This window comes from Condylura cristata, unplaced genomic scaffold, assembly GCF_000260355.1.
Source record: "Condylura cristata isolate star-nosed mole 26May11 unplaced genomic scaffold, ConCri1.0 scaffold00024, whole genome shotgun sequence".
Classification (NCBI taxonomy): Eukaryota; Metazoa; Chordata; class Mammalia; order Eulipotyphla; family Talpidae; genus Condylura; species Condylura cristata.
This window is the reverse complement of record NW_004567125.1, coordinates 26,761,830-26,786,226: the sequence shown is the minus strand read 5'-3', so window position 1 is coordinate 26,786,226 and position 24,397 is coordinate 26,761,830. Positions and strand designations below refer to the sequence as shown.

The window sequence follows — 24,397 nt, the reverse complement described above, 5'->3', positions numbered from 1 at the left end:
CTGACCTGAAATGTCTGCCCTATCATACATTGTGGGTCTGTTTCCGGGTCTCTCTTCTGTTTCATTAGATCATACCACCTTGTCCCATCTTCTACAGTTTTATGTTTTAATGACATGGTATGCAAAATGAAACTCACTCTGAAAACAGTTTTATTTTTAAAAGCAGTATAAGGAAAATGGGAACTAGGACTTACTTTGCTCTGGGTTGATGGACTAATCCGGGAATCTCTTTATTAGTTTTAAGTCTTACATTTGAACTGGCACTTTTTTCCTGCAACACATAAACACACATGTAAAAGACAAGATCAGACGAGGAATTACATTATATCATGAACAGTATTTTTGATATTAATGTTAATGTGAGCAGATGCAGAGGAAGTGTTTTGAAAACCACTATGTGTGACATTAAAATAGTAAGCTGACATTGAAAAAAAGAAAGGCCTTAGCCTTATGATTTATAGGAGATATGACCTTGGGTAGCTCATGCTTTTCACTAACCAAATGTTGACTGCTTCAGGGGTCAACATGTACTATTTCTTCACTCTTCTCTAATTTTAATTCAATAAAGGAATATGGGAGGAAAAAAGAATAGTGTGACTTTTCATTACAAAAATGTTGGATCTGTTTGAGATACTCCACAGTTGGTTACTTCTTCTCAAGGACAAAAGTTCTTGCAAAGCTGTTACATGGGACAGGCAGAACCTGCCAGGCATTTTAACAGGGAACATGGTCATGAAAAGAGAAACGAGCTTTATAACTGTGCTGACACTATTTGGCCAGTTGTGTGCAAGTAAAGTTTTTTTTTGGGGGGGGGGGATGGAGTTGCTGAAATGAGCAAGAAAATCAAACAACAGAGGGGTCTAGAGTCCAAAGAGCACCAGTGGTTCAGTCACAGCCTCTGTATACTTGCCCAGGTTAAGTGACTTCAGCGTATTTGTTCTGTGAAAGACACCGCAGCTACTGAGAGATGAAGTTTGCACAGGGTCTTGGAGTAACAGGGAGAAGAACATGGCTAGCAATAACAAATAATTTTCAACTCACTATTAATATGGAATTAATTGTGTATTCAAGGAGAACTTCTTTGACTATTTAAGCTGAATAAGCTGATTCTTATTCTCAGTATCCCAAACACAGTGGGAAGAAGTATCCTCAAATCTAAAAATACTGATGCTTGTCAATACTCACATGAGCTCAGTAATACTTCTACTCTCTATCTGTACAAGTATCTTTAAAACATATTCAAGGTGTTTTGTAATTTGTTCAGGGAACAAACCCTTAAAGTGAAAGGAAAGACTATTCTAAATCTGATTGACAAGTGACTATATATTCAGAGGACCTGAGGTGAAGCAACGAATAAACTCTCCTCTGGGCTGACCTGCCATTCTCATTACACACAGTGATGTGTAACGACACAGAAAACAGCAGATCTCCAAGTAAACTCTGTTTAGTGCATATTTTCTTCGGACAGTGGAAGCCATGTAAGTCAATGAAAGTCCACTAACTGTTATGCTCTGGCTGGCTTTACCACGAATATGAGCAGGGTCACATTGGCTATGATAGTCTAGGGGAAGAGTAATTTAATTATTTTGCAGTCTTACTTTCCTTTACCTTACACTAACAATGTTTTCACGAGCATCTAAAAAGCATAAAATACATGTTATTCTTTCTGCTGGATAGTTCAGAAACAATAGGGGGATAATCTTAGCTTTCACAAAGCGGTGGAGAAATTAGGAAGCTGCACCAAAGTCACGATGGCTTGAGGAGGAGGCTGTGCTCTCAAAGATGTGCTGTTAGGTGATATTGTTGTTGTGTGAGAATAGTTGCATAAATCTAGATGGTACAGCCCATTGCACTCCTAGGCTTGCTGGCAGAACCTTCTGGGATGAGTGTGGTCCATCTGCCTGAAATACCATTAAGTGACTGAAATACCATTGACAGGTGACAGTAATTCCAGCAAGGCAGAGCCCAGCTATCTCTGTACCACAGGCACCAGTGCCGGCTAGGAGCCTGACCTGTCACAGAGGTGCCATCAAAGTGGTAGAATGAATGAATGAGGTCAGCCAGCGAGGGACTTCTTTTCAACAGAGACAAAAACAGCTTAAAGGTAGTCTCCCCACAAGAGTGAAGATGTAGGTTCCTCCTTCCCAAGTTAGTCATTTTTCCCCTTAAAGTTTAAGTCTGCTTTAACTAAACAGTGACATACTAGAAAGGAAAGAAACTTAAACTCTTCATCTATTTACGTAATTTCCCACTCTTTGAACTCAAATGATACACCATTATTTTAAATACTGCTGAGGTATGAAAGAGACTTCTAATTCTAAGAATACAAATGATATTCAATGACCTGTTTATATTAAATGTATTAAACTTTACCCTTCATAAGTACATTACCTCACATATCTTCCTTAAAACAGTGCACTTGTAAGAAAGAACCCCCACCCTAATCAATATGGATGGTCAGGGCAGCTGTGTCCATGAGAAAGGACATGTCACCCCCTGGATATCATGAACACGTGTGCACTTCTAATAAGAGAGAGGCCCAGAGGCAAAGCGAGGACAACAGGAAGGACCTGTCATTGCATAAAGATTACTGTGTACCGTATTTTCATGCCTGTGTTTTTACAGATTACCATTAGCCATTAACAACCATTTACTAAGCATTTACTAGAAGTCAGCACAGATTTACATGGATGAACTCATTTTAATATTTTCAAATATTTACATATATTGCCTCATTTTTATGTCCACAGCATCTCTCTAACACAAGTGCCATTATTATCCTCACTTGATGAGGAAGCTGAGGCTTAGAGGGATGAAACACTCAGGGAACAAGTAATAAATGAGTTAATTTGAACCCAAGCAAAATGGCCCCAGAGTCTAAGCTATTAGCCACTTAGTTAGCAGCTTTTCAATTTTTTTTAAAAAAAGATTTATTTATTTATGCATATAGAACTGGGGTACGAGCTGGAGGTGCAGAGGCAGTGAGAGGCTTCACCAGAGACTGAAGGGAGCAGAACGGGAAGAAATACAAAGTACGCTGCTGAGGGGAGCAGCAGGTGGGTCAGAAGAGGTCTGCCATGCTATGTGGGTCATCTCTGGGGCAGGGGATCGAAGTTGGCACTGAAGTGGCTGCGGTTCACTTGCAGTGCTGTGTCCTAACCCATTGAGCCACTAGTGAGGGCCTGATGGTTAGCAATTCTTACATTTTCTAGTGTCAAGACCGCTTTACCTATATTCTCCAAACGTTGGTACATTTTATTATTCAAAGTGAAAAAAATTCTATGTGTTAAAATCACCATCAATCCCATCATAAACATCTTTTTGATTTTTAATATTTTTTTAAAAGATTTATTTATTTGTGCATACAGAACTGGGGTACAGGCCAGAGGCTCAGGGGCGGTGAGAGGCTTCATCAGAGACAGAGTGGGGAACAGAACAGGCAGATCGATGAAGTACACTGCTGAGGGGAGCAGCAGGCGGGTCAGGAGAGGTCTGCCAGCCATGTGGTCACCTCCGGGGCAGGCGGGGGCAGGCGGGAATCGAACTCATGCGGAAGCGGCTTTAGATTCTCAGTGCTGCGGTTTAACCCGCTGTGCCACCAGGGAGGGCCTGATTTTTAATATTTTTAATTGTTGTAAAGGTACCACTGTGTTACATCCTGGTTAGTGCTTTGACAGCTTAGGATTCCTTGCTTGGGTGGAGCCATGTCGCTCTCCCACCAGTGAAGCACCTGGTGTCCACTACCACAGTCCATTGTGCTTCACTGGAGAAATCTTGACGGAAACTGTCAAGTTCATGGTCATGGATACAAGTTTTCAAAATCCAAATTTTGGCTTCCAGTTGGTATTTTATCACTAGGAACAAACAGAGTCAATTGCTTTCTTGGATAACAAGTCTAATGATCCCTAACTTATCTGTCACTTTTTTTTTCTAGAAATATTATTCCGTAAACTACCACTGCTAGTCCAGTGTGCAGACATCTGCTACAGATGTGCTGGTTCTTGAGAGAACTGTCTTCTCATTTGGCATCTGTAGAAGTCATCACATAGATTGTTAAAAAGACAGACCCAGGACCCTCCCTGGTGGTGCAGTGGGTTGGAGCGCAGCACTGCGAAGCTGGCCTCAGCCACTTCAGTGTGAGCTTGCTCCCCCTCACCCCCATGCTCCATGTGATCATATGGCACAGACCTCTTCTGTTTCACCCGCTGCTCCCCTCAGCAGTGTACTTCATAGACCTGCCTGTTCTGCTCCCTAGTCTGTCTCTGGTGAATCCTCTCACCACCTCTGCACCTCTGGCCTATACCTTAGTTCTGTATGCATAAATAAATAAAAAATATTTAAAAAAAAAAACAAAAAATCAATGGCCTAGATCAACAAGAATTTAACATCTATAAAATAAATAAGTAAATAAAAGACAGGCCCACACATAATCTAATTAGGCCAGTTTTTTTCTGTTTCCACTGGGAAGTGGCAAAGGAATGTACTTTAATGCATGTCAGTACACAATGAACGGTGACACAGTAACCATTAAGGTTATTTGGATTTGTTCTAAGGCACCAGCAGTTTTACCTACTGCTGCTTTTACAAAGTCAGTGTAAATCTCAACATGGTGAAAAGGCAAACAGCTTCTTAGTATTGTTAGAAAAATTACCTCAAGGACCTCCAAGGGTCGTGGGCCACAGTGACTATAGTGACATGCATTTTTTTTTTTTGCAGAAAAAAGAACTCTTGATTGCTTAATTATGCTATATGCCTTATCTAAAAAAAAAACTGTCTGTAGATGTAAAATTTACATTTCATAATAAATATATGATTAAATGGTACTGGTAAATCTAAAAAGTTCTTCAATTATTACCACAATGCAGTTTTAGAACAACTTCACATGAAAGCCTTTGTGTACACCTATGGTTTCATTCATTACTCCTGGTTGATTGTAGGAGTGGAATTGCTAGATTACATGGCAGATTTATTTTTAATGATTGAAGACTTCACCAAAATGCTTGCCAATGTGGCTTTACCATGTTTTATTCCCACCAGCAGTACACGATGGTTCTAGTTTCTCCAAATCCCCACCAGCACCCAGTGTTGTCTTTCTGATCATTGCCCTGCTAGTGCTGATTCACTGTCGGCTCTAGATAAGAAATGTGACTTATTTAGACTTGCTCTTATATTTCTTTTTATGCTGCTGAACACCTAGGACCTTGGTACATGGCAGCATTTCTATAGTTACTGTTTAGCTATATTTGCATAAAGAAGTCAGCTTTCCATATGCTCATAAACATCATTTAGCATTTACTTTGGTATTTGTTTGTTGGGAAAGGGAAAATTAAAAGAATATTCCTTAGGGGATAAAAAAGAAACCAGAGAACAAACAGAACCACGAGGTTAGTGGGAGCCGTGAGGACTTTGCTTCAATATGAAAAACAGCTCAGATGAAATTATCAACAGAACAGGTGAGGGCCATGCACGTTGATGTGTCCCAGGAATAGGAAAAGAGTATCCTAAGGGGAGATGACATATGTGATAACTGAAATAGTTTGCCTCAGCAAGAAAAAAAAAAACTATTTCAATGTATTTGATCGTCACAAATTAAACATTCTACTTAAACTGGGACCAAGACGAACAACAACAAAGCCAGTGAAAGGCCCTTAGCAGGCAGCTTGTAAAGTGCTTTCCATGACCCATACACTCTGTTCTCAGAATCACCTGGGATGCTTGTAAAGCACAAATTTCTAGATGCCAGGCAAGACTTTCAAGACTTTTCAAGATTGCCCGAGGCCCAGGAATCTGCACCTTCTTCAACAAGAGTCCTAGGTAATTCTGTTTATTTATTCATTTACGCATACAGATCTGGGGTCCAGGCAGAGGCTCAGGGGCGGTGAGAGGAGTCACCAGAGACAGAGTGGGGAACAGAACAGGCAGGCTGAAGAAGTACACTGCTGACCCGCAGCAGGCGGGTCAGGAGAGGTCTGCCAGGCCATGTCACCTCTGGGGTGGGGATCGAACTCATGCTGAAGTGGCTTTGGCTTTTTAGTGCTGCGCTTTAACCCACTGCACCACCAGGGAGGGCCCCTAGGTAATTCTTACCTAAAAAAAAAAAAAAAAAAATTTGGGACCTTCAATTTCAGAGAAAAGATACTTTCCTGCTCAGGATGCCCCCGTTGGGGAGCTCCTGTTCATCCTTCCACAGAGCAACTTTCCAACTCAGTTCCAGGGTTCTGCTCAGCTGCCTTGAGGATCAACCAGAGCCCTCTGGAGCTGATCTATATTTAAGGGATCTATTAGTTGGGGGGAGAAAGCATCCGGTTTCCAAAAATGTTTGTAAACCAATGTCAGGCAAGTTTATTCTGTTTATTTAAATAGCAAATCAAAAAACTTTCTCCGTTGCTTGTGATAATTTTATTTCTGTATGCATGGAACCCACTTGTTAGTAAAGCAAATGCATCATTCTTATCTTGTTGCTCCAAGGCAAACACAGTCAAACCAATGCATCTCTGCTGCTGCTCCCCAACTCCAGGGGCATCAGCCAGAGAGAAAGTGGGACTACTAAGAGGAACTGATAACTTCTTAAAAAATTTCCTTCCAATTTCACTTATTTAACTGTGAAGGAAGCAACACAATGTGTTCAGGTTCCCATCACCAAGAGGTGAAATTTCTTTTTTCCTTTCATTTCTTTGCCTGATTGTCTCACGAATTCTCAAGGAACTCAGGAAGCTGTTATTTTGTGAGGTTCCTTGAATTGCTTTTGGGTTGATAATGTGGACAGAAATCCCATTTACTTTTTCTGGGCTAGCCCAAAAGATTGCATTTAAGAGTTGACTAGTGGTGGGGCTGGAGGGGAGGGATGTGGGTGGGTAAAAATGTAGCCAGAAAAATTAAAGTATATTTGATCAAAGTTAATGTAATATTAGAACAAAGAAATGCATCAACCTACCAAGTCTTTACTATCTTAACAAGCATGAAGCCACCATCTTAACAAGCATGAAGCCACCATTTGTGCAGAATTGCTAAACTTTTCCTGTGATGAACCAAGATCTTGACCAATTTTCTTCACTAAGTTGGAAATGACAAATGTCAAAACTAAAGACAAAATTTAAACCATCCAATTTTTCTTTTCAGAACTCTCTTTTTTGTCAAGCTCACTGAGCTGTGTAATTCAGCTCCAAGTCAGACTCCAGTCCTTGCTGAAATGGCTGGACGCCTGTAGCTCTTTTAATTTTAAACTTGTTTGTGTTCAGAAAGTCTGCTGTAGCATTTTTTTATGATGCTGTAGCAAGCGCACACAAGTTTCATGGCTGAAAACAACATACCCCAGTTCTGTATGAATGAATAAATAAATTTTTAAAAAATAAAATAAAACACACCTTTAAGGGCCTCCCTGGTGGCCTATGGGTTCAGCCTTAGTGCTATCACTGTTATGTTCTGAGTTTGACCATCCATGGCACAGCAGACCTCTTCTGACCCGCCCACTGCTCCCCTCAGCATTGTGCTTTACCGACTGGCTGTTCTGCTCCTCACTTTCTCTGGTGAATCCTCTCACTGCCCCTGCACCTCTGGCCTGTACCCCAGTTCTGTATGCAGAAATAAATAAATCTTAAAAGAAAAAAAAAACCCATACCTTTATTATCTTACAGTTCTGGAGGTCTCTTTGTATTAAATTTGTTTTTATCACTAGCCATAGCTATTAAATATGTATTTAATATGTACTTAATGTTGCATGTTCAATGACTTTTATGGGTATTTAAAAGTGTGTTTTAAATTTTTTTTATGTTTTCACATACAGAAGTTGTCAGATTTTGACTAGTAGAAGAAAACTCATTTCTTTTTTTCATTTATTATTGCTTCTAGCACTAATATGATTAGTCCTGGCTAATTCTACATTAAGCTCCCTCCCCATTCAGTTGTTTCTAGACCCTTTGCAACCTCTCCCATCAGAAATGAGTGGAAATGATGGGAAGTCAATGTTTTAATAGTGCCCCCAGGCTTTTGAGCTGATACAAGCATCAGTTCTGTCACGGTAGGACTATTTTACAAAGTGGAGCCCGTCACTAGATTTCTATACACGGTTTTGACAGCCAATAATCAAATCTGGCATTGTTCCATTATTGATGTACTTGTAGCCCCGGGCTAGGAAAAGACTGGCTGTAGCTAGCAAGTGGGTGGAAAAGGCTCTTTAAAACTGAAATACGGTATTTAGGCAATAAAGAGTAAGCGCAGGGCTTTGTCTCCCCTTTTCGGAGAAATGTGTCGTTAGAATATCTCCACTGTAAACTTTGTCCACAGATCCTGTAATGATTTTAAGGGGGGTGTTCTGCCATGCATGTCTTTTATTTGCTTCTCTTTTCAGCCTTTTAGAAGCTGGCTAGGGAAGCGCCCGTCCTGACTCTTACCCACATTCGCCCTCCACCCCAGCCAGCACTCCCTGTTGATGTCTACAGGGCTGCACCCAGGCCCGCCCTGCCACTGGGTCAGCTTCTCTGGGAGACAAGGTAGGAGCAAATGGTTTACATGTGCATCTGGTTTTACAAATAGGGATTGATGCTACAGTAAGTCTTACTGAGTCTATCTTATGGTTTCTGAAAGTGTGGTCTTCTTTCCCTTTCTTTGCCTCTCAACTTCAAGGAAAATCTTTTCCTGAGTAAAATGCATCAAACAAACAAACAAAAGCCAAAACAAAAAACGGAAGGTGGAATTGGCAATGATGTAGCATTATATACAAATATCAAAGATACTTTAAAATACATATTTATGAGCTTTAATGGACTAGAGGTCTAAATACTGTGTTGTCAGAAAATTCATGACACATTTTTGCATGTAAAATAGAAAAAATACATGATGACTGGATCACTATTTTTCTAAAGAGAAGATTCTCAGAAATGTGACGGGACGAGTTTAAATGGTTCCTTAGGTATATGTTTGGAACCTCCAGGTGATTACAGAAGGAGAGCTTCGTTCATATATTTTAAAGCACATCTCATGCAAAAAAATCCTATTAACTCAGAAACATGATTTTTCCCACACTCCAATTCCTTAAAGGAATTTAAACTTCTCAGATGCCTGATACGAGTGTTTCACAATTGCAGCCACTATGATTTTGAGTCTTTTAATATTTCCAAGGCCTATGCATCTTCACTTCTAATATGTGTGAAATAAAATGCAGTTTGAATTTTTGTAGGTTGCTTTAGTGGAAAATTCATTCCAGCCACAAATAGTCCTTTAGCAGCCATGGTCTGCACACTGTTCACTGCTCACTAGGTTATTCCTTAAGAGACTGCTTTTATGGAGATACACAAAAGTGACTATATTAAAATTTTACTCTCAAATATTTGTTTCGAAACAAAACTGATTGTGTTAGGAGGCATTGAAGTGAACCCCGACTAAAACCAGAGTTTTAGGCTAATGTCAAACTAAGTGAGAGTGCTCTGAAACATGAGACTCGAATATGAGGCACAAGCCACTTTTTGGAGGGCTTAATTTAAAAACAACAACAACAACAAAAAAAAACCAGTGCCCTCCCTGGTGGCATACCTGGTTAAGACGCAGCACTGCAGGCTGGCTGCAGCTGCTTCAGTGCGAGTTCGATCCCTGGCCCTGAGGTGATCCGCATGGCGCGGCAGACCTCTCCTGACCCCGCCCGCTGCTCCCCTCAGCAGTGTACTTCGTCCATCTGCCAGTTCTGCTCCCCACTCTGTCTCTGGTGAAGCCTCTCACCGTTCCTACACCTCTGGCCTGTACCCCAGTTCTGTATGCATAAATAAATAAATCTTAAAAACAAAACAAAACAAAACAAAAAACCCCAAAACCTAGCTTATATTCTGGCATGTTCTATTGACACAGAAATTCCTGCCATGCAAAGATGATTTAAAGGGAATCTTTTGTCAAAAATCTCCTTTCTTGGGCCCTCCCTGGTGGCGCAGCGGGTTAAAGCACAGCACTAAGAAGCTTCAGCCACTTCCGCGTGAGTTTGATCCCCACCTGCCCCAGAGGTGACCACATGGCGCGGCAGACCTCTCCTGACCTTCCCACTGCTCCCCTCAGTAGTGTACTTCGTCAGTCAGCCTGTTCTGTTTCCCACTCTGTCTCTGGTGAGGCCTCTCACCGCCCCTGAGCCTCTGGCTTGTACCCCAGTTCTGTCTGCAGATTTATTTTTAAATAAATCTTAAAAAAAAAAAAAAACTCCTTTCCTGATAGAACTTAATATAAAAGACAGAGGTTTACCCATGTTTCTAATAGGATAAAATGACACAAAATCTATGAATTCTACATCTGCTGTCTAATTGTCAATATGTATAAAACATGCTGAGGGCAAAATAACAAGAATCAGTAGGTATCTATGCTTGAGTATTTGTCCATCTACATGTTTTCTCTCCTTCCCCCACCTTCTGTGTCAGAGTTATTGTTATAGAAGCTAAACTCTTAGAGAACAGAAATAGTCATGTTTAATTTGTTTCTTACAAGAGGCCTCATACATTTAGCTGATGCTCCCACCATAATCTGACGATAAATAAACATAACTTTTGATCCATGTTGTCTCTTATAACTGCAAAAACAGTAACTGCAACAAAAAACAATACTGGTCACTGGTGGTACACATTCACACCAGGGATGTGGCATTAATTAAATCAGTACCCACAAAATGCCACGTATAGGCCCTGCCATGTGGTAAGAGCCCAGTAGATGTTAGCTTTTACGATGCTTGTTTTTTTAATATGTTTAATATTAAATATTATGTTTAACATTAACTATTAATGTTAAAAGATATTAATGTTTTTATTATTATTGCTGTTATTATTAATAGCTTTTAATAATTTAATCCTCATGACTATACAGACTGGCATTCACAAACATCATGCAGGACACAGAGGCTCTGAGGTATTTTGTCTCCCACCCAAGCACTAACCATACCGAACCCTGCTTAGTTCCCAGGATCAGGCAAGATTAGGCATGTTCAGGGTAGTATGGCCAGAGGCAGCATTACTGGCCATTATTGGCCAAAAGGGGAGAACAACTTGGCATTTGCATCTCCTTCAATAACCATTTTGCTTTCTTAATAAAGTCAACTCTGAGAAATCAAACATTGTACAATGAATGAAAAATAAAAATAAAAAACTGAGCTCACATACAAAAACATTAACTCTGAATAAAGAGGGTGGGAATAAGAGTTGGCCACACAATTTAACACTTTTCCCTTATATGCTAATGCCTGAAGATGAGACAGAGGCCTAGAAATGTGACACATTATAAAGAAGACATTGCTGAAAAACAGCAACTGCACTTCCCAGGCCACAGCAAGTCCCAGCCAGGCTAGGCTTCACAGAACACCTTTGGAAAACACTGCCTCGTCTGACCTTACAGATGTTCTCTGTATCTCCTAGTCTAAGAAATGGGTATTGGGAAGGAGTGAAACAAAAGGAGAGATGTTAGGAATTCCCGACAGTACTCACACACATGACTTTGTTTTAGCTTTGTCATTTTTGAGTCTTTGTTTATGCTTTGAGATAGGTATCTGTGATCAGATGGGGTGGCCTGACATAACTAGAAAGCAGCTCTTTCTTCAAATAAGTGCCTTCTTATATGTGGTCAAGAGGAAATGACAGCTCAGGAGAGGGTTTTGGGTGGAGTATCTTCATGTTGCTTTCTAGAAACTGGGTTCAGGGGAGCTAAATTCTTGGCTTCCCCAAAGCTCAGACCCTCTGACGGTGGCTATGCCCTGGTTCTTGCCACACTGTCATGGCCTCTGCATGGATGGCAGTGAGAACCTTCCCATTCCTTCCTCAGTCTTTTGTCACTCAATCTGCAAAAAAGCTCCACTGTCGGGCCCTCCCTGGTGGCGCAGCGGGTTAAAGCACAGCGCTGAGAAGCTAAAGCCGCTTCCACATGAGTTCGATTCCCGCCTGCCCCCCGAGGAGTCCACATGGCGTGGCAGACCTCTCCTGACCCGCCCGCTGCTCCCCTCAGCAGTGTACTTCGTCATCTGCCTGTTCTGCTCCCCACTCTGTCTCTGGTGAATCCTCTCACCCTTTGCATCTCTGGCCTGTACCCCAGTTCTTTATGAATAAATAAAATCTTAAAAAAAAAAAAGCTCCACTGTCTAAGTCCAGTTTTTTATTACGATGATAACTCCATTTTACCCCTTCATATCTACTGTCGCCAGTTGTTGAATTTTTTTTTGAAAACACTGTCCTCTGGAAATGATCATTGCTTCCTTGTTTAAGTCACCAAAGAAAAGCCCCACTTTCCAAAATGTGAAGCACATAACAGAGTTTAGCTCATACGAGTACAATTGGACTTTCAAACCAGCTCTACAAAGCTCTCACACTTCCATTTTTGTGACTGGTGAGGATGAAGATGAGAGACAAGAGGGAATGGCACTACTGATTTCATGTCCAAATGAAGGAACCACAAATTGCCTCAGGCTTCTGTATCATCTAGTCAAGTTCAAGTCCACCAGAAGCCATGAATCGGGATTGCAGGAGCTGCGTTAGTGGAGCACATACCATCCGCCTTGTGAAGAAGGGATGGGAAGACCATGACACACCCTCTTGCTCCCAATTAGACCGCTTTTTAGAATACTATCCTTGGCATAGATTTCTGTCCTGCTCCTTAGCTTCTCTATTTGGAGATCTGTCCCTTTTTACTACAGATTTTTTTTTTAAAGGAAGATTTATTTATTTGTGCATACAGAACTGGGGTACAGGCCAGAGGTACAGAGGCGGTGAGAGGCTTCACCAGAGACAGAGTGGGGAACAGAACAGGCAGATGGACGAAGTACACTGCTGAGGGGAGCAGCAGGTGGGTCAGGAGAGGTCTGCTGCACCTTGTGGTCACCTCCGGGGCAGGCGGGGATCGAACTCATGCAGATGTGGTTTTAACTTCTTAGTGCTGTGCTTTAACCCAATGCGCCACCTGGGAGGGCCCTTACTAGAGATATTTTTAAATGCTTCAATAGGATGTCAGCCCCCTCAAGACATTGGTAGTGCCTTGTCTAGGTTTGTACATGGCAGGTGACAGTGGTAGACACTCCATGAAGGTCTGATAGAGGAATGAATGGACACGTATCTGCTGTTTCTTATTTCATTGTTCAGCAACATTAATCTCACTTGGAATGTGGACTAGTGCAGCCCCTATGGAAAATACAGTTTGACTATACGATCCAGAAAATCCACTTCTACTTATCTGCCCAAAGAATCCAAAAACACCAATTCAAAGGGATATAGGCACCTCTACGTTGACTGTAGCACTAAGCACAATAGCCAAATTATGGAAACAACTTAAGTGTTTAAGGACAGAAGAGTGGAAAAGACAAACACAAAGCAAGACATAATGGAATACTGCTCAGCTATAAAAAGGAACTCTTTCTATTTGCAACAATATGGATGTAACTGGAGAGGATGATGCTAAGCAAATCAGGAGAAAGACAAACAGCAGGTGGCTTCATTCAGATGTGGGACTACAGAAACAAAACAAAGGATCAGATAAAACCAAACCAATACCAAACCCTCGAAACTGACAGTGGAATTGAGGCTACAAGACAGGAAAGATGCAGTGGGGAGGGGACCCCATGGCTATGGGTGTCTCATGGTGGGTGGGCTGGGGGGAGGACTTGCATCTGGGGATGGGTGATCCTGTGCCTCTGAATCACACACAGTGTGACTGTCTCAAATACATAGTCCTGTTGGGCACCAACAGGACATGAGTGCTTAGGAGGTACACAGAGCTGTGGCTCAAGGGCAAATGTACCCCAGGGGTGTTTGGCTGCACTCTCACTAACACTGTGAATTTGGGGGAGAAATGAGCAAGGAATGACATTTGCTAAGGACATGGGCAAGCCACTTTTAAGAAATTGTTATATGAACTTCAAGATTTTTTTTAAATGTTTGAACTTACTTCAAGGGAGGGAAAAAAATGGAACACGTCATTTTACTTTAAATACCTGTGAAATATTTCACCACAAACCTTTTGGGTAATAGTGGTAATACATGTCAACTGTCACTGTCTAATTATCATACTGATCATGTCACATGAGAACGTCTGTGAAATGTACTGCAACCTAGAGTAGTCAGGGCTGGGGGAGGCTGGGGAGGGCTAGTGTTTATAATGGGACAGAGATTTAGTTTGGGAAGATGAGAAAGTTCTGGAGACAGATTGTGGTGATGGTTGTGTTACAGGGCAACCCAATGTGAACTGGGTGGCCTGTCTGTGGGCCCTCACCCATGTGCTTAAAATTTAATTGTACTGCGGGCACACACAGAAAGGGTCAATAATGGAATTCGTTTACAAAGGGGAAAAGGAAAGCTGCAACCCAGGGAAAGAGAGAGAAAGAAAGAGAGATATACAAGTTAACTAGAACATCCTACCAGCTCCACTGATTTGGAACTCCAATAGTACACTGAAAGCTTATTAGGAGCCAAATGACCAGCCATCAGCCACGCAGTCCAGAGAGCAGAGTGTCTAACATGACTCCCTTACAGAGCCCCAAAGTCCTAGATGTCTGCTTAGCTCCGCCCCTGGCTCCAGGCAGTCCTCTCCCTGGTATTGCTGGGAATTGTAGTTTCAGTGACTGGAGTAGGGGGTGGAGTCCACAAAACTCTGCAGCATTCCTTCAGGACATCCTTTCCCCCCAGCAGTTGCACAAAAATGTAAATCACTGAAGTGTAAATCATGGAAAAATGGTAAAAATGGTGAATTTCATGTGGTGACTATTTTGCCCATAGGAAAAAAAAAAAGCCCAGTAAAGGCTGGAGGGCCAGACCTCTAGCTACCACATGCCCTCCTATCCCCCACTTCTTTTTAAAGATTTTCCTGTTTCATCAAATCTACTAAATGTTCTCTCCATATTTTTATATGCTCCAAAAATCAGCATCACACAAAAGTAGATTTATGTGCAGAGGCCTGTTAAAATATTTACTTGTAGTTTACAAGCCAGCCATATGAAGGCCAGTCGGTGCCACGCAGTATCCTGGCTGCACTGCACACTGACCAAGGTCTGGGTCCACAGGACTAGCAATGTGCCATTTCACACGTGCCGGTCTTTCAGATGCCCACTGACTCGAGAACTCAACACACGCCAACTTTGTGAAATGCACAGGGACTTCTGCTATTTAGGATGCCAAGCCAGTCTATTTACATGGGAAAAATACCACTTTCTGGTACAAAGTAATAAAATCAGGCTGAACCCACAAGCAGTCAAGGGAAGTGAGGGAAACTGAAGGAGCCTAATGTGCTTACTTGGCAGTGCCACTGTTCAGAAAAGAGAAGCGTGGCAGTGTGGTGAGAGGCTAGGCTGAGGTGGCCAGATCTTCAGATGGTGTCACTTCCTCTCTGTGAGTTTTGCTTGTAACTTAAATCGTCAGAGTTGCTTTCTCTGCAAGACGGGGTCTCTCATAAAGCATTAGTATCTCACTAATTGAGATTAGTAAGATAATACACACACCTGGATCATGGCAGCTAGACAGTAACTCTTCGCTATTATTTACCTTCCTGATCTATTACTTGTTAATAGATTACTTTTACGGTTATTATAGGTACACTTTCGAAAAAGTGATCAGCTCAAACTCAGAGACTTCTTCTGAACCCTTTTTATCTTGATTCTCATGCTCTGTTGGAGCCTAACACGGGGTGTTTGAGAGCAAGAAAGGTGACTGGAACAATGGCCTGGTCTAGACCCTTAGTTTTCTATTGGTGTCTAATTACAATATGACTTCCGTCAAGTCAATATGATGTAGGTCATACTGTTGGTGACAGAACTGAGAATCTGTTCTTTGATCCAGGGCTCCTTTCTTTTTTTGGAACTTCCATAAGTGGCAGACTTGTAACAGCAGTTGGATGTTCAAGACACCTTCTCACTCTGTACTGTGTATCCTGTAAGAAGTAGGCAAGACCCGAGAAAGGTGGTTTGTTCTGTCTGATGAGAGCTGAGTGAGTAATGACACCTGCTAACCTTCACTGTGCACTAGTCGTATACTACCTGAAGAGAAATCCAGGGTATGCTTGGAACATTTTAGAAAGAAGCAATGAATGAATCCTAAAACCTAAAGAAATATACCCAGGTGGTCTGGTCTGAAGACAGCATGTCTCCCTGTGCATACCACTATTAGTCAGCCTCAGGAGGCCGGAGTGTGGTGCTCCCGGCGTTGGTTATTAGGTGAAGAGGGGGCACTGAGCCCTGGAAGCCCAAACAGCACACAGGCCAGGTGTGGGATGTGTGCTTTGGGGAGGTGATGGGCTTTCAGTTATATGGTCTCCAAGGGTGGTGCACCTGGGTCTGCAGACTCGAGCTAGTAAGGAGCGCTGAGAAGATCCTCTTCACCTTCATCTCAGAAGGTTGGAATCTTGTGCCAGCAGCATCCTGGGTGCTGGCCGGAGAAGACAAGCAGGGAGCTGGGCATTCAGAAAGCTTTCCCTTAAAAGCCCAGCTAGCGGGCTGGCATCCTTGTCCTCACAGCACGTGACCACAGGAATGAAGGACTCTGGCGTCTAATTTTTAAGTCGACTTTTGATAAATCCTCTTGTTTTTAAGCCCACCTTCACTTTCATTTCCAGAAATATCTGGCCTGAGTGAAACCTGACGCTCCTGTTCATTCTGCTCAGAGCTGACTTTCTTTGATTTCCTAAGTCAGTTTCCACTCTCAGTTTACCAGCAACAGAATGCTGATGTGTTATCTTCTGCTCTTAAACTCAGAAGAGGATTATTATTCTGGAGAGTGCTTCAACTTTTGTTTAATTGTGGGCTGCAGAAGGAAGTAAAGGGTAATAGCCATGGTCTTCCTGTTGTATCCAGTCTAGAGTGGATACTTTGTATGCATTGTCCACAAATGTGCACAGTAGCTGTTGAGGTTCCCACTGAACAGTGAGGAGACCTAGTTTCAGTGCAAGGTCTCTCAGAGGTTTGAACTTGGCCTGGGTCAGAGCCCACGCTGTCAGCTGTGACCACATCCAAGCTCCAGTGGTAATAACAACAGCTGCCAAGCACCACTGAGCAGTTTCTCTGTCCTTTGTGTGTATTAACTAGAGGTTAGAGGTCTGTGAGGTGGGTACTGCTACAGTCAACCAACTTGACAGAGGAGGAAACTGAGTCACAGAGTGGTTAAGGATCCTGCCCACGAGCACCCTGTCTAGAAAGTCCAGCTCCAGGGAGCAACCTCTTAACACTCACTGAAGACAAACATGCTAGGTCTACTTTGTGGACGTCACCAGCTACTTCAAGAACCTTCTCCAGCTCTGCTTTTCTCATTCCTAGATTAATTCCTCTAAAGGAGAAACAAGTCACCTTATACCAGCCAACCAAAGCAGACACAATGAATAGAAGGCCGCCAGAATTAAAGTGAAATCATTTTGAAAATATTTGCATAAGAAATCATGCTACCAGATTATGCTATGCTGTCTACAGTTACCTTCAGACAGTCAATTCGGGAATAATGTGAAGAATGTGCTAAAAAAACAGAAATGTAAAAAACATTCAACTTTCACAGAGGAAATGACAACTAGAAGTTACTTCCTTGTCTGACAGCCTAAAATTATGTATGCTAGGGGGTGCTATTGAACAATTTTATGGCTTTTGTTCATCTGGTGTTCAGTTTGCAGGCATAGGGTGCAATGGGTTGAGCTGATAAATTTTAATTAAAGTCTTTTTCACGTCAGTCTGGTAACTGTGAACCAACACAATGTTGAGCTGCAGAAGAAATTGAAAATAAGATATTCATTATATGTACAGTGAGTTCTAATTTCTGCAGAGGCATTGATCACCCACTCGTTTTCTTTTCCACTTGCATGTCCGAGAACTCAATTAAGAGATAATGAAATGTAGGTGTTAAACCCAAAGAAGGTAGCAGCATCGTTAGAGCATTATTGATGGTGGAAAGACCGGCAAGTAGTTAAGAGAATCTGTGAGCTAAAGGAAGCACAAAATCGAATTAGTGGAACCAAAACATTAGTAATCAGGAAATCTTAGTCCTAACTCCCTTGCTCCACAATTAAGCTAAAGGACCCAAGTACTTGTTAATAAATCACAATGCCGGGAAGATATAGGATTAGGCAGGTTAGAAAATACACAGCATGCATGCCGAATTGCTCAGTTTAAAATAGAAAACGTGATAGTGTTCAACACACCAAAGGCCAAACGAGAGATAGAAGCTCTCCTCCCCCCCAAAAAGGTCATATACAATAGGTATTCGACCTGAGTATAAATCTACATTCTTCTCTGAACCTTCAATAGTGGTCAAAAAGGTGACTGTTCTACAATTATGCCTTGTACTACAGAAAATGTTAGTAGTAGATGTTTACTTTTTTGAATGACTAAAGATTACTCACCGCAGCACTGATATATCTGCAGCGCTTTAATACTTGTTTCTTAAAAGGACTCGAAGAATCAGCTGTGCACGCTGAAACTGAAGAGCTTGAATTGAAGACTGACAATTCACCAAGACAATACTGTGTTTTCCCTTACTGTCTCATACGTGGCTTCTCTCATACGTAGAGAAAGGCTCAGAGTATAGCGATATACATAAATCTTGTTGATATTTTATGCAGCTGTTAGCACCCTGCTATGCAAAAGGAAGAAGCTGTACTGATGGATAAATTATACAGAGAGTGGTGTGAGTTGATCCAGCAGAGTTCATCCAAGTATAGGGGAATGTTTCTATAGCTCAGGGGGAGCTGTTACCCTCCACTGCAGTTTATAGGTTAAATAAACACCCAACACCATTTTGTTAAAGAGAACAACTTACCTTCTTGAAAATTACTGAGTCAAATAAAATTTTTTCTTCCCATTATCTAGCCAAAGACAATCATATTGTCTATGATTAGAACACCTGACAGCTTTTGTAGAACGAAGATGAAGTGGTTTTTCCTGCTCGACATGAAACCCTTTGAGCTACTCCACGCACTGATTTTCTAAATCCACTTGATTTGTTCTTGGAGATAGCTCTGAACAGAAAATAAAATACAGAGGTACTTTTTTTCAGACGGCAACTCTGAAACTACTATTCTGGGATAAGACTTAAAAAAAATAAAGAAAAAGAAAACCGCTAAAAGCTTTCTGGTGGCAGAAAAGTGATTCTCAATGATTATTATTATTATTTTTTAAATAAACGAATGGGGGAAAATTGCATGGCATTTATTTAAAGAAATCTTAAAAATGTGTATTCAATAGTCAATGTCAGACTCTGGAACCCAAAGTTACTTTTCAGGGAGTCATTTTAAGGATTTAGGAGAGAAAATATTTTTATTTTTATTTTTTAAACATTATTTATGCATACAAAACTGGGATACAGGCCAGAGATGCGGAGGGTGAGAGGATTCACCAGGGACAGAGGGGGAGCAAAACAGACAGATCGACGAAGTACACTGCTGAGGGGAGCAGCGGGTGGGTCAGAAAGGGTCTGCCGCGCCATGTGGTCACCTCCTGGGCAGGCGGGTTTCGAACTCATGAGGAAGTGGCTTAAGCTTCTTAGTGCAGTGCCTCAACCCACTGCACCACCAGGGAGGGCCCGAGAAAATATTTTGATTGTAGTACTGGGGTGAAGGGTGTGATCTGATTATGCCTTTTAACTAACTCACACACATCTAAATTAGATGCAACTTCTGGCTTCATCATCATTGAATACACGCTGTGATCCACCTGTAGCCTTGATCAAAGTCGTTAAGTAAAGTTTATGGGTTTTCTCCTCACTCCCCATCCCTGCAGCATGGAAAGTGATGGGGTGTTGGGTAGGGGGACACATCCATTGTGTCTTTAAGGAGAGTAGAAACTTAGGTGAAAAACCAGCCCTGAAATTCATGAAAATGCTTTCTTGTGCCAGCACTGGGTGTTCACCTTGGGAATCCCATTGCCCTGCAATTTATTCTAGATTTGGTGAATACCCTCATCAAGAAGATGGCCAGGAAAATTGGATTACTCCTCAAAGTTTGTAAATATCTCTACTTAGCAAAAGATTTCTCATAGGGAACACGAACAGCATCACAAACTGGAGTGCTTAGCAATCCTTCACAGAATTAAGAAAAGCAACTGTCTTCAAAAGGCCCTTAAGCACATCAGAGAGCATCGTTTACATATAGACAACTGAAGTGCTAATTAAAAATAATTCCCATGTGGTCACTGAAACAGGCAATTTCAGAAATGCCATTCGTCACCATCTTATTAATCAACAAAGAATCATTTGAGGTAAAGCAAAAAAATAATTTCAGGTCTGGCTCCTTGCAGAGGTGGTGAGCCAGGGAGCTGGCCTGTTGCTTATGAGGATTCTGGAAAGCCTGGTTTCTGGGACTTGTTGGTCTAAAGTGTGGCTCTGGCTGGGGGTCTCAGTTAGGCATTCCTCTATCTGTTAAAAAGACACAACTCTTGGCCCTCCCTTGTGGCGCAGTGGGTTAAAGCACAGCACTAAGAAGCTTAAGCCACTTCCGCATGAGTTCCCACCTGCCCCGGAGGTGACCACATGGTGCGGCAGACCTCTCCTGACCCGCCCGCTGCTCCCCTCAGCAGTGTACTGCGTCGATCTGCCTGTTCTGCTCCCCACTCTGTTTCTGGTGAATCCTCTCACCCTCCACACCTCTGGCCTGTACCCCAGTTCTGTATGAATAAATAAATCTTTAAAAAAAAAAAAGACACAACTCTTTTGGGGAATCTGCTGTCTTCCGGTAAGGTTACTACATTAGTTGGAAGAAAAAAGTTGGACTATCCTTCAGAACTCTTAATTTGCATTTTTCCCCCCTTGGCTGATATTAGTCAGCATAGTTTTGCAATCATCAAAGAGAAATATTATTAGAAATTCTCAGTTTATACTCATCCTTCTACTCATTCTAGTAGGTTAATACAAAGGTTTTAATCTCTAGGCTTGCTAAACATTTTTTGTGTCCTGAAAAAAGCAAACATAACCTTTTTTTTGGCCTTTTCAACTAAGCAGGTACAGTGCCCTTTAACGGACCCTTACCCTGTATCAGCTATTGGGCACAAACTCTCTTCACCCCTTTAAACCTCTTGGCCTTTTGCTGACTACATGAAACACACACTGGGGAATCCTCATTCACATGTTACAGATACAGCAACTCAAGCTCAGTAAATACCGAGTGATTAATTGCATGTTCACAGGGTTAGATAGATACTGGCAGTCTGGTTTCTAATTGGCTACCCTGACTCGGGTTTCTCTTCTCTCCTCTCTAGGTCCGCCTAGAGTCGTGTCCTCAGCAGAGATGTGTACTTGTTCCCAGTATTGTCCAAAGATTTTAAATGTATTAACTGCTTTAACACTCTCACTGACTCTCTGAGAATGTATAATGGTTGCTAGTTGAGATGAATAATTAGTACTTAGCCCCAGTCCATACACAGGAGCTGACTCCAGAGGCCCAAAGACCAGAGCCTGCAGCCCAGAGAGCTGGGGGTGTCCTCACAACTTGAGTGGGGGATGCTGGAGAAGGTCCTGCACTGGGTATATGGTCGCACTTCACTTTTGACCTTCCAGCTAAAGACTCCTAGATGTTGTGCCTGGCCTAATGGTGTGCATTTTGACTTTGGAATTTCTGGCATATAAATGTTAAAACAATTCTCAGCAACTCCTTTAGGAAAAAAGGGAAAGGATGGACAATTTGTTACACTGTCATCAAATGCACTGTAAGCACAAGTGAGCTTAGCAGTCATCACTCAAAAACCAGGGCCAGAAAGATAATATGGGTAATTTATGGATGGACGATATATTCTGTGACATATATGCTAAGAGACCCTTCATGGGGAGGGTTGGGGAGTCTGGAAAGGAAACCGAAGAAATTGTGAAAACAGTAAGGTCAGTGTCTACTTTAATGACTGCTAATGACTGAGGAGGGGGAGGAAGAACAAGCAGCAAAGTCTGAACAGCAGGGACCCATTGCTTTTATTTCAAATGCAAGCAGGGAATGTAGGACATATGTTAGACCCGGCATCTAGCTTTGTGCCTAAATTCATACAAAAGTGGAGTTATTACCAATGCCCCTTCAGGGTATCCCCACGGTTAAAGCTCCATCAAGATACCCAACTTCTGAACAGTGGGGTCCAAGTCGTGGGGTGTCATGTAGAGCACAACAGTTACATTCTGAAACAGCACCGTCAAGCTATTAATGGTGGTATTTTCAGTTAAAACAAAATTATTAGAAAAAACAAAACCAATATATAGTCAAAGAACACCAACATCAACCTACACGTGCCCTTCATGGAGATTTAGGAAGCTGGGCTTCTCAGGCCAATCCAGGACTCGGAGAACAACACAGGACATGGCAGAGGCCCCCACGTTGATACTTGTACATGTTGGGAAGTGGAGGTGAGAATTCCAAAGTGACAGCGCAGAGGCTACAGAGACCCGAGGGGAGGGTAGCAGACATGCGCACATACACACCAGCGCCAAGTTTGTCATTGATGCCAGGCTTGCAGATGAAGAGGAGCTCTTTACTGTTTGAAGTAAAAACTGACAGAAAAAAAAAAATACTAGCATTTTCGGGAACAGAGTGGGAAATGACATCAAGGTTAGTAAGTCTTATGATGCTCGGGACACTTTTATCACAGAATGACTCAACTGGACAAAAAATTGCAATGTATTTTCTAAGTCAAGACAGCATTCCATTCATCTTTTCCTTCCTAAAATTATGGCCATCCTCTTTAACTGCAAGGGACATGCTTTGAACAAGTGTAAAGTATGAGTTTTCCCCAGACTTGCTCCTGCTGGACCCTTCTCAGATGTCACCTTTCTTTCTAAGTTTGCTTCTGATTTCTCTTCCTTTCACTAGAATTAGTTATTTCAAAATAAAACGTAACAACCCTTTCTGGTGAAAGCATTATATATGACCTGAAAAGAGCTAAGTCATTTTTTAAAAATGAGGGTGTCACCATTCCCTGCCTTTGGGTGCACCTTGCCTATGGCAGGGTCTCTGGTTCCTCTGCGACCCATGGACACCAGCCTGCTTAGAACAAAGCCTCTTGGACTAGCAGAGGCTCCAACCTTTGCTCTGGAAGCAGAATAGTTTTCCAGAATAGGTTAAAGTGCAAGGAACAACAAGGTGCAGGCCATGTCGAGGGTAGAGGGTCAAGTGGTGCTGCAGACCGCCTCCCCCAGCTGGAGATTCTCCAAGCCCACCTGCTACTGACCAGCCCCAGGCTTTGGCCAATTCTCACCTCAGTTTATTTGTCCAAGAAGCCAAACAAAACCCTGAGAAAGCACAGATTATGAATGTCTCTCTCTCTCTCTCTCTTTCTTTCTCTCTCTGTGTGTGTGTGTGTGTGTTGGGGGGCAGGAGGGAGAGGAGAGGAGTGAGCAATCACTAATTAGGATAACATTTCCTACTTATCCTTCTAGAATCCAGTTCAAAACAAAGCAGAAAGGAAGCATCCAAATTTATCTCCCTCTAGCAGCCTGCTAGCCTGGGGCTGAAGTGATTTCACCTCAGGGGTCCATTGTGTCCAGATGGCCTGAAGGGCCTTGGGCTGCACAGGGTGACAATCTGCATGAGGCACCCAGCAGCCTCCAGGGAAGTCATTTTTCCTGCCAGAGGGTTTGTTAGTCAAGGCCTTGGTGTTGTGAGTTAGGAGGATTTTTTCTGGGAACTTATGATTCAGTAAAGTCTCCTCCTTGTCTCTCCTCCCTTCCTCTGCCAGTCTCACACCCTGATCTGGGAGTATAAACAGAAAGCGAGGTTTCATAAACCTTCCCCCCCAAGTCCCCAACCCCCAGGAAGATCTGGGAGCACAAGGCAGCTTGGACCTAGAACTCAGGGGCAGGAAGGTAGCAGTTTTGTGTGTGCATGCACACATGTGTGTGCAACACACACATGTGTGTGTGTTGTGTACACAGGGTGTGCATGACTGTATAGGTGTGTGTATGTGTGCACGGGGTACGCATGTACCGCAGCACATGGGCCTGGAAAGACTCTTCATGATGAAAGCAGCACCTAGCTGTAGACACAGAACCCTGAGCTTGGGGCTCAGAGCTGCCTGAATGCAGACAGCAGCAAGCCAGAAGGGCCTCAGTCTATACTGGTGGCTCCTTGGGGATAAAGGTCCAGCTGCAGATCTCACAGGACACCAGGACAAATGGATGAGGGGTGGTGGTGGCTGTACACAAGTTGTGGGGTACTGCCATCAGCTATCTTTTGGAAATCCCAGGAATAGATCGGGACCTCAAGATGGAGGTGAGGAGAGGGGATTCTGGTTCTAATTTTTGCTAAACTTTTATTTTACTAACTATGATACAAAGAGTATGGGCTATAAAGTAAAAGTTCCCAAATTTTTGCTCTACAGGCTTACTTGAATGATTTCTGTTTCAGTCACTTAATGGATGGATGGATAGATGGATGGGTGGATGGATGGATGGATGGATGGGTGGATGGATGGATGGATGGATGGATGGATGGATGGATGGATGGATGGATGGATGGATGGGTG

The 24,397-nt window shown here is 42.4% G+C and overlaps 1 protein-coding gene across 1 annotated transcript in view; it reads right to left on the bottom strand.

Moving 5' to 3' along the window:
* LOC101628255 (chromosome unknown open reading frame, human C1orf21) overlaps nt 1-24,397 on the bottom strand; it is a 136,104-nt gene that overhangs the window by 24,528 nt on the left and 87,179 nt on the right. The window contains exon 3 of the mRNA XM_012729123.1: nt 195-271. Within this exon, the coding sequence (XP_012584577.1) occupies nt 195-271 (77 nt within the window). The remainder of the gene's footprint in view (nt 1-194; nt 272-24,397) is intronic.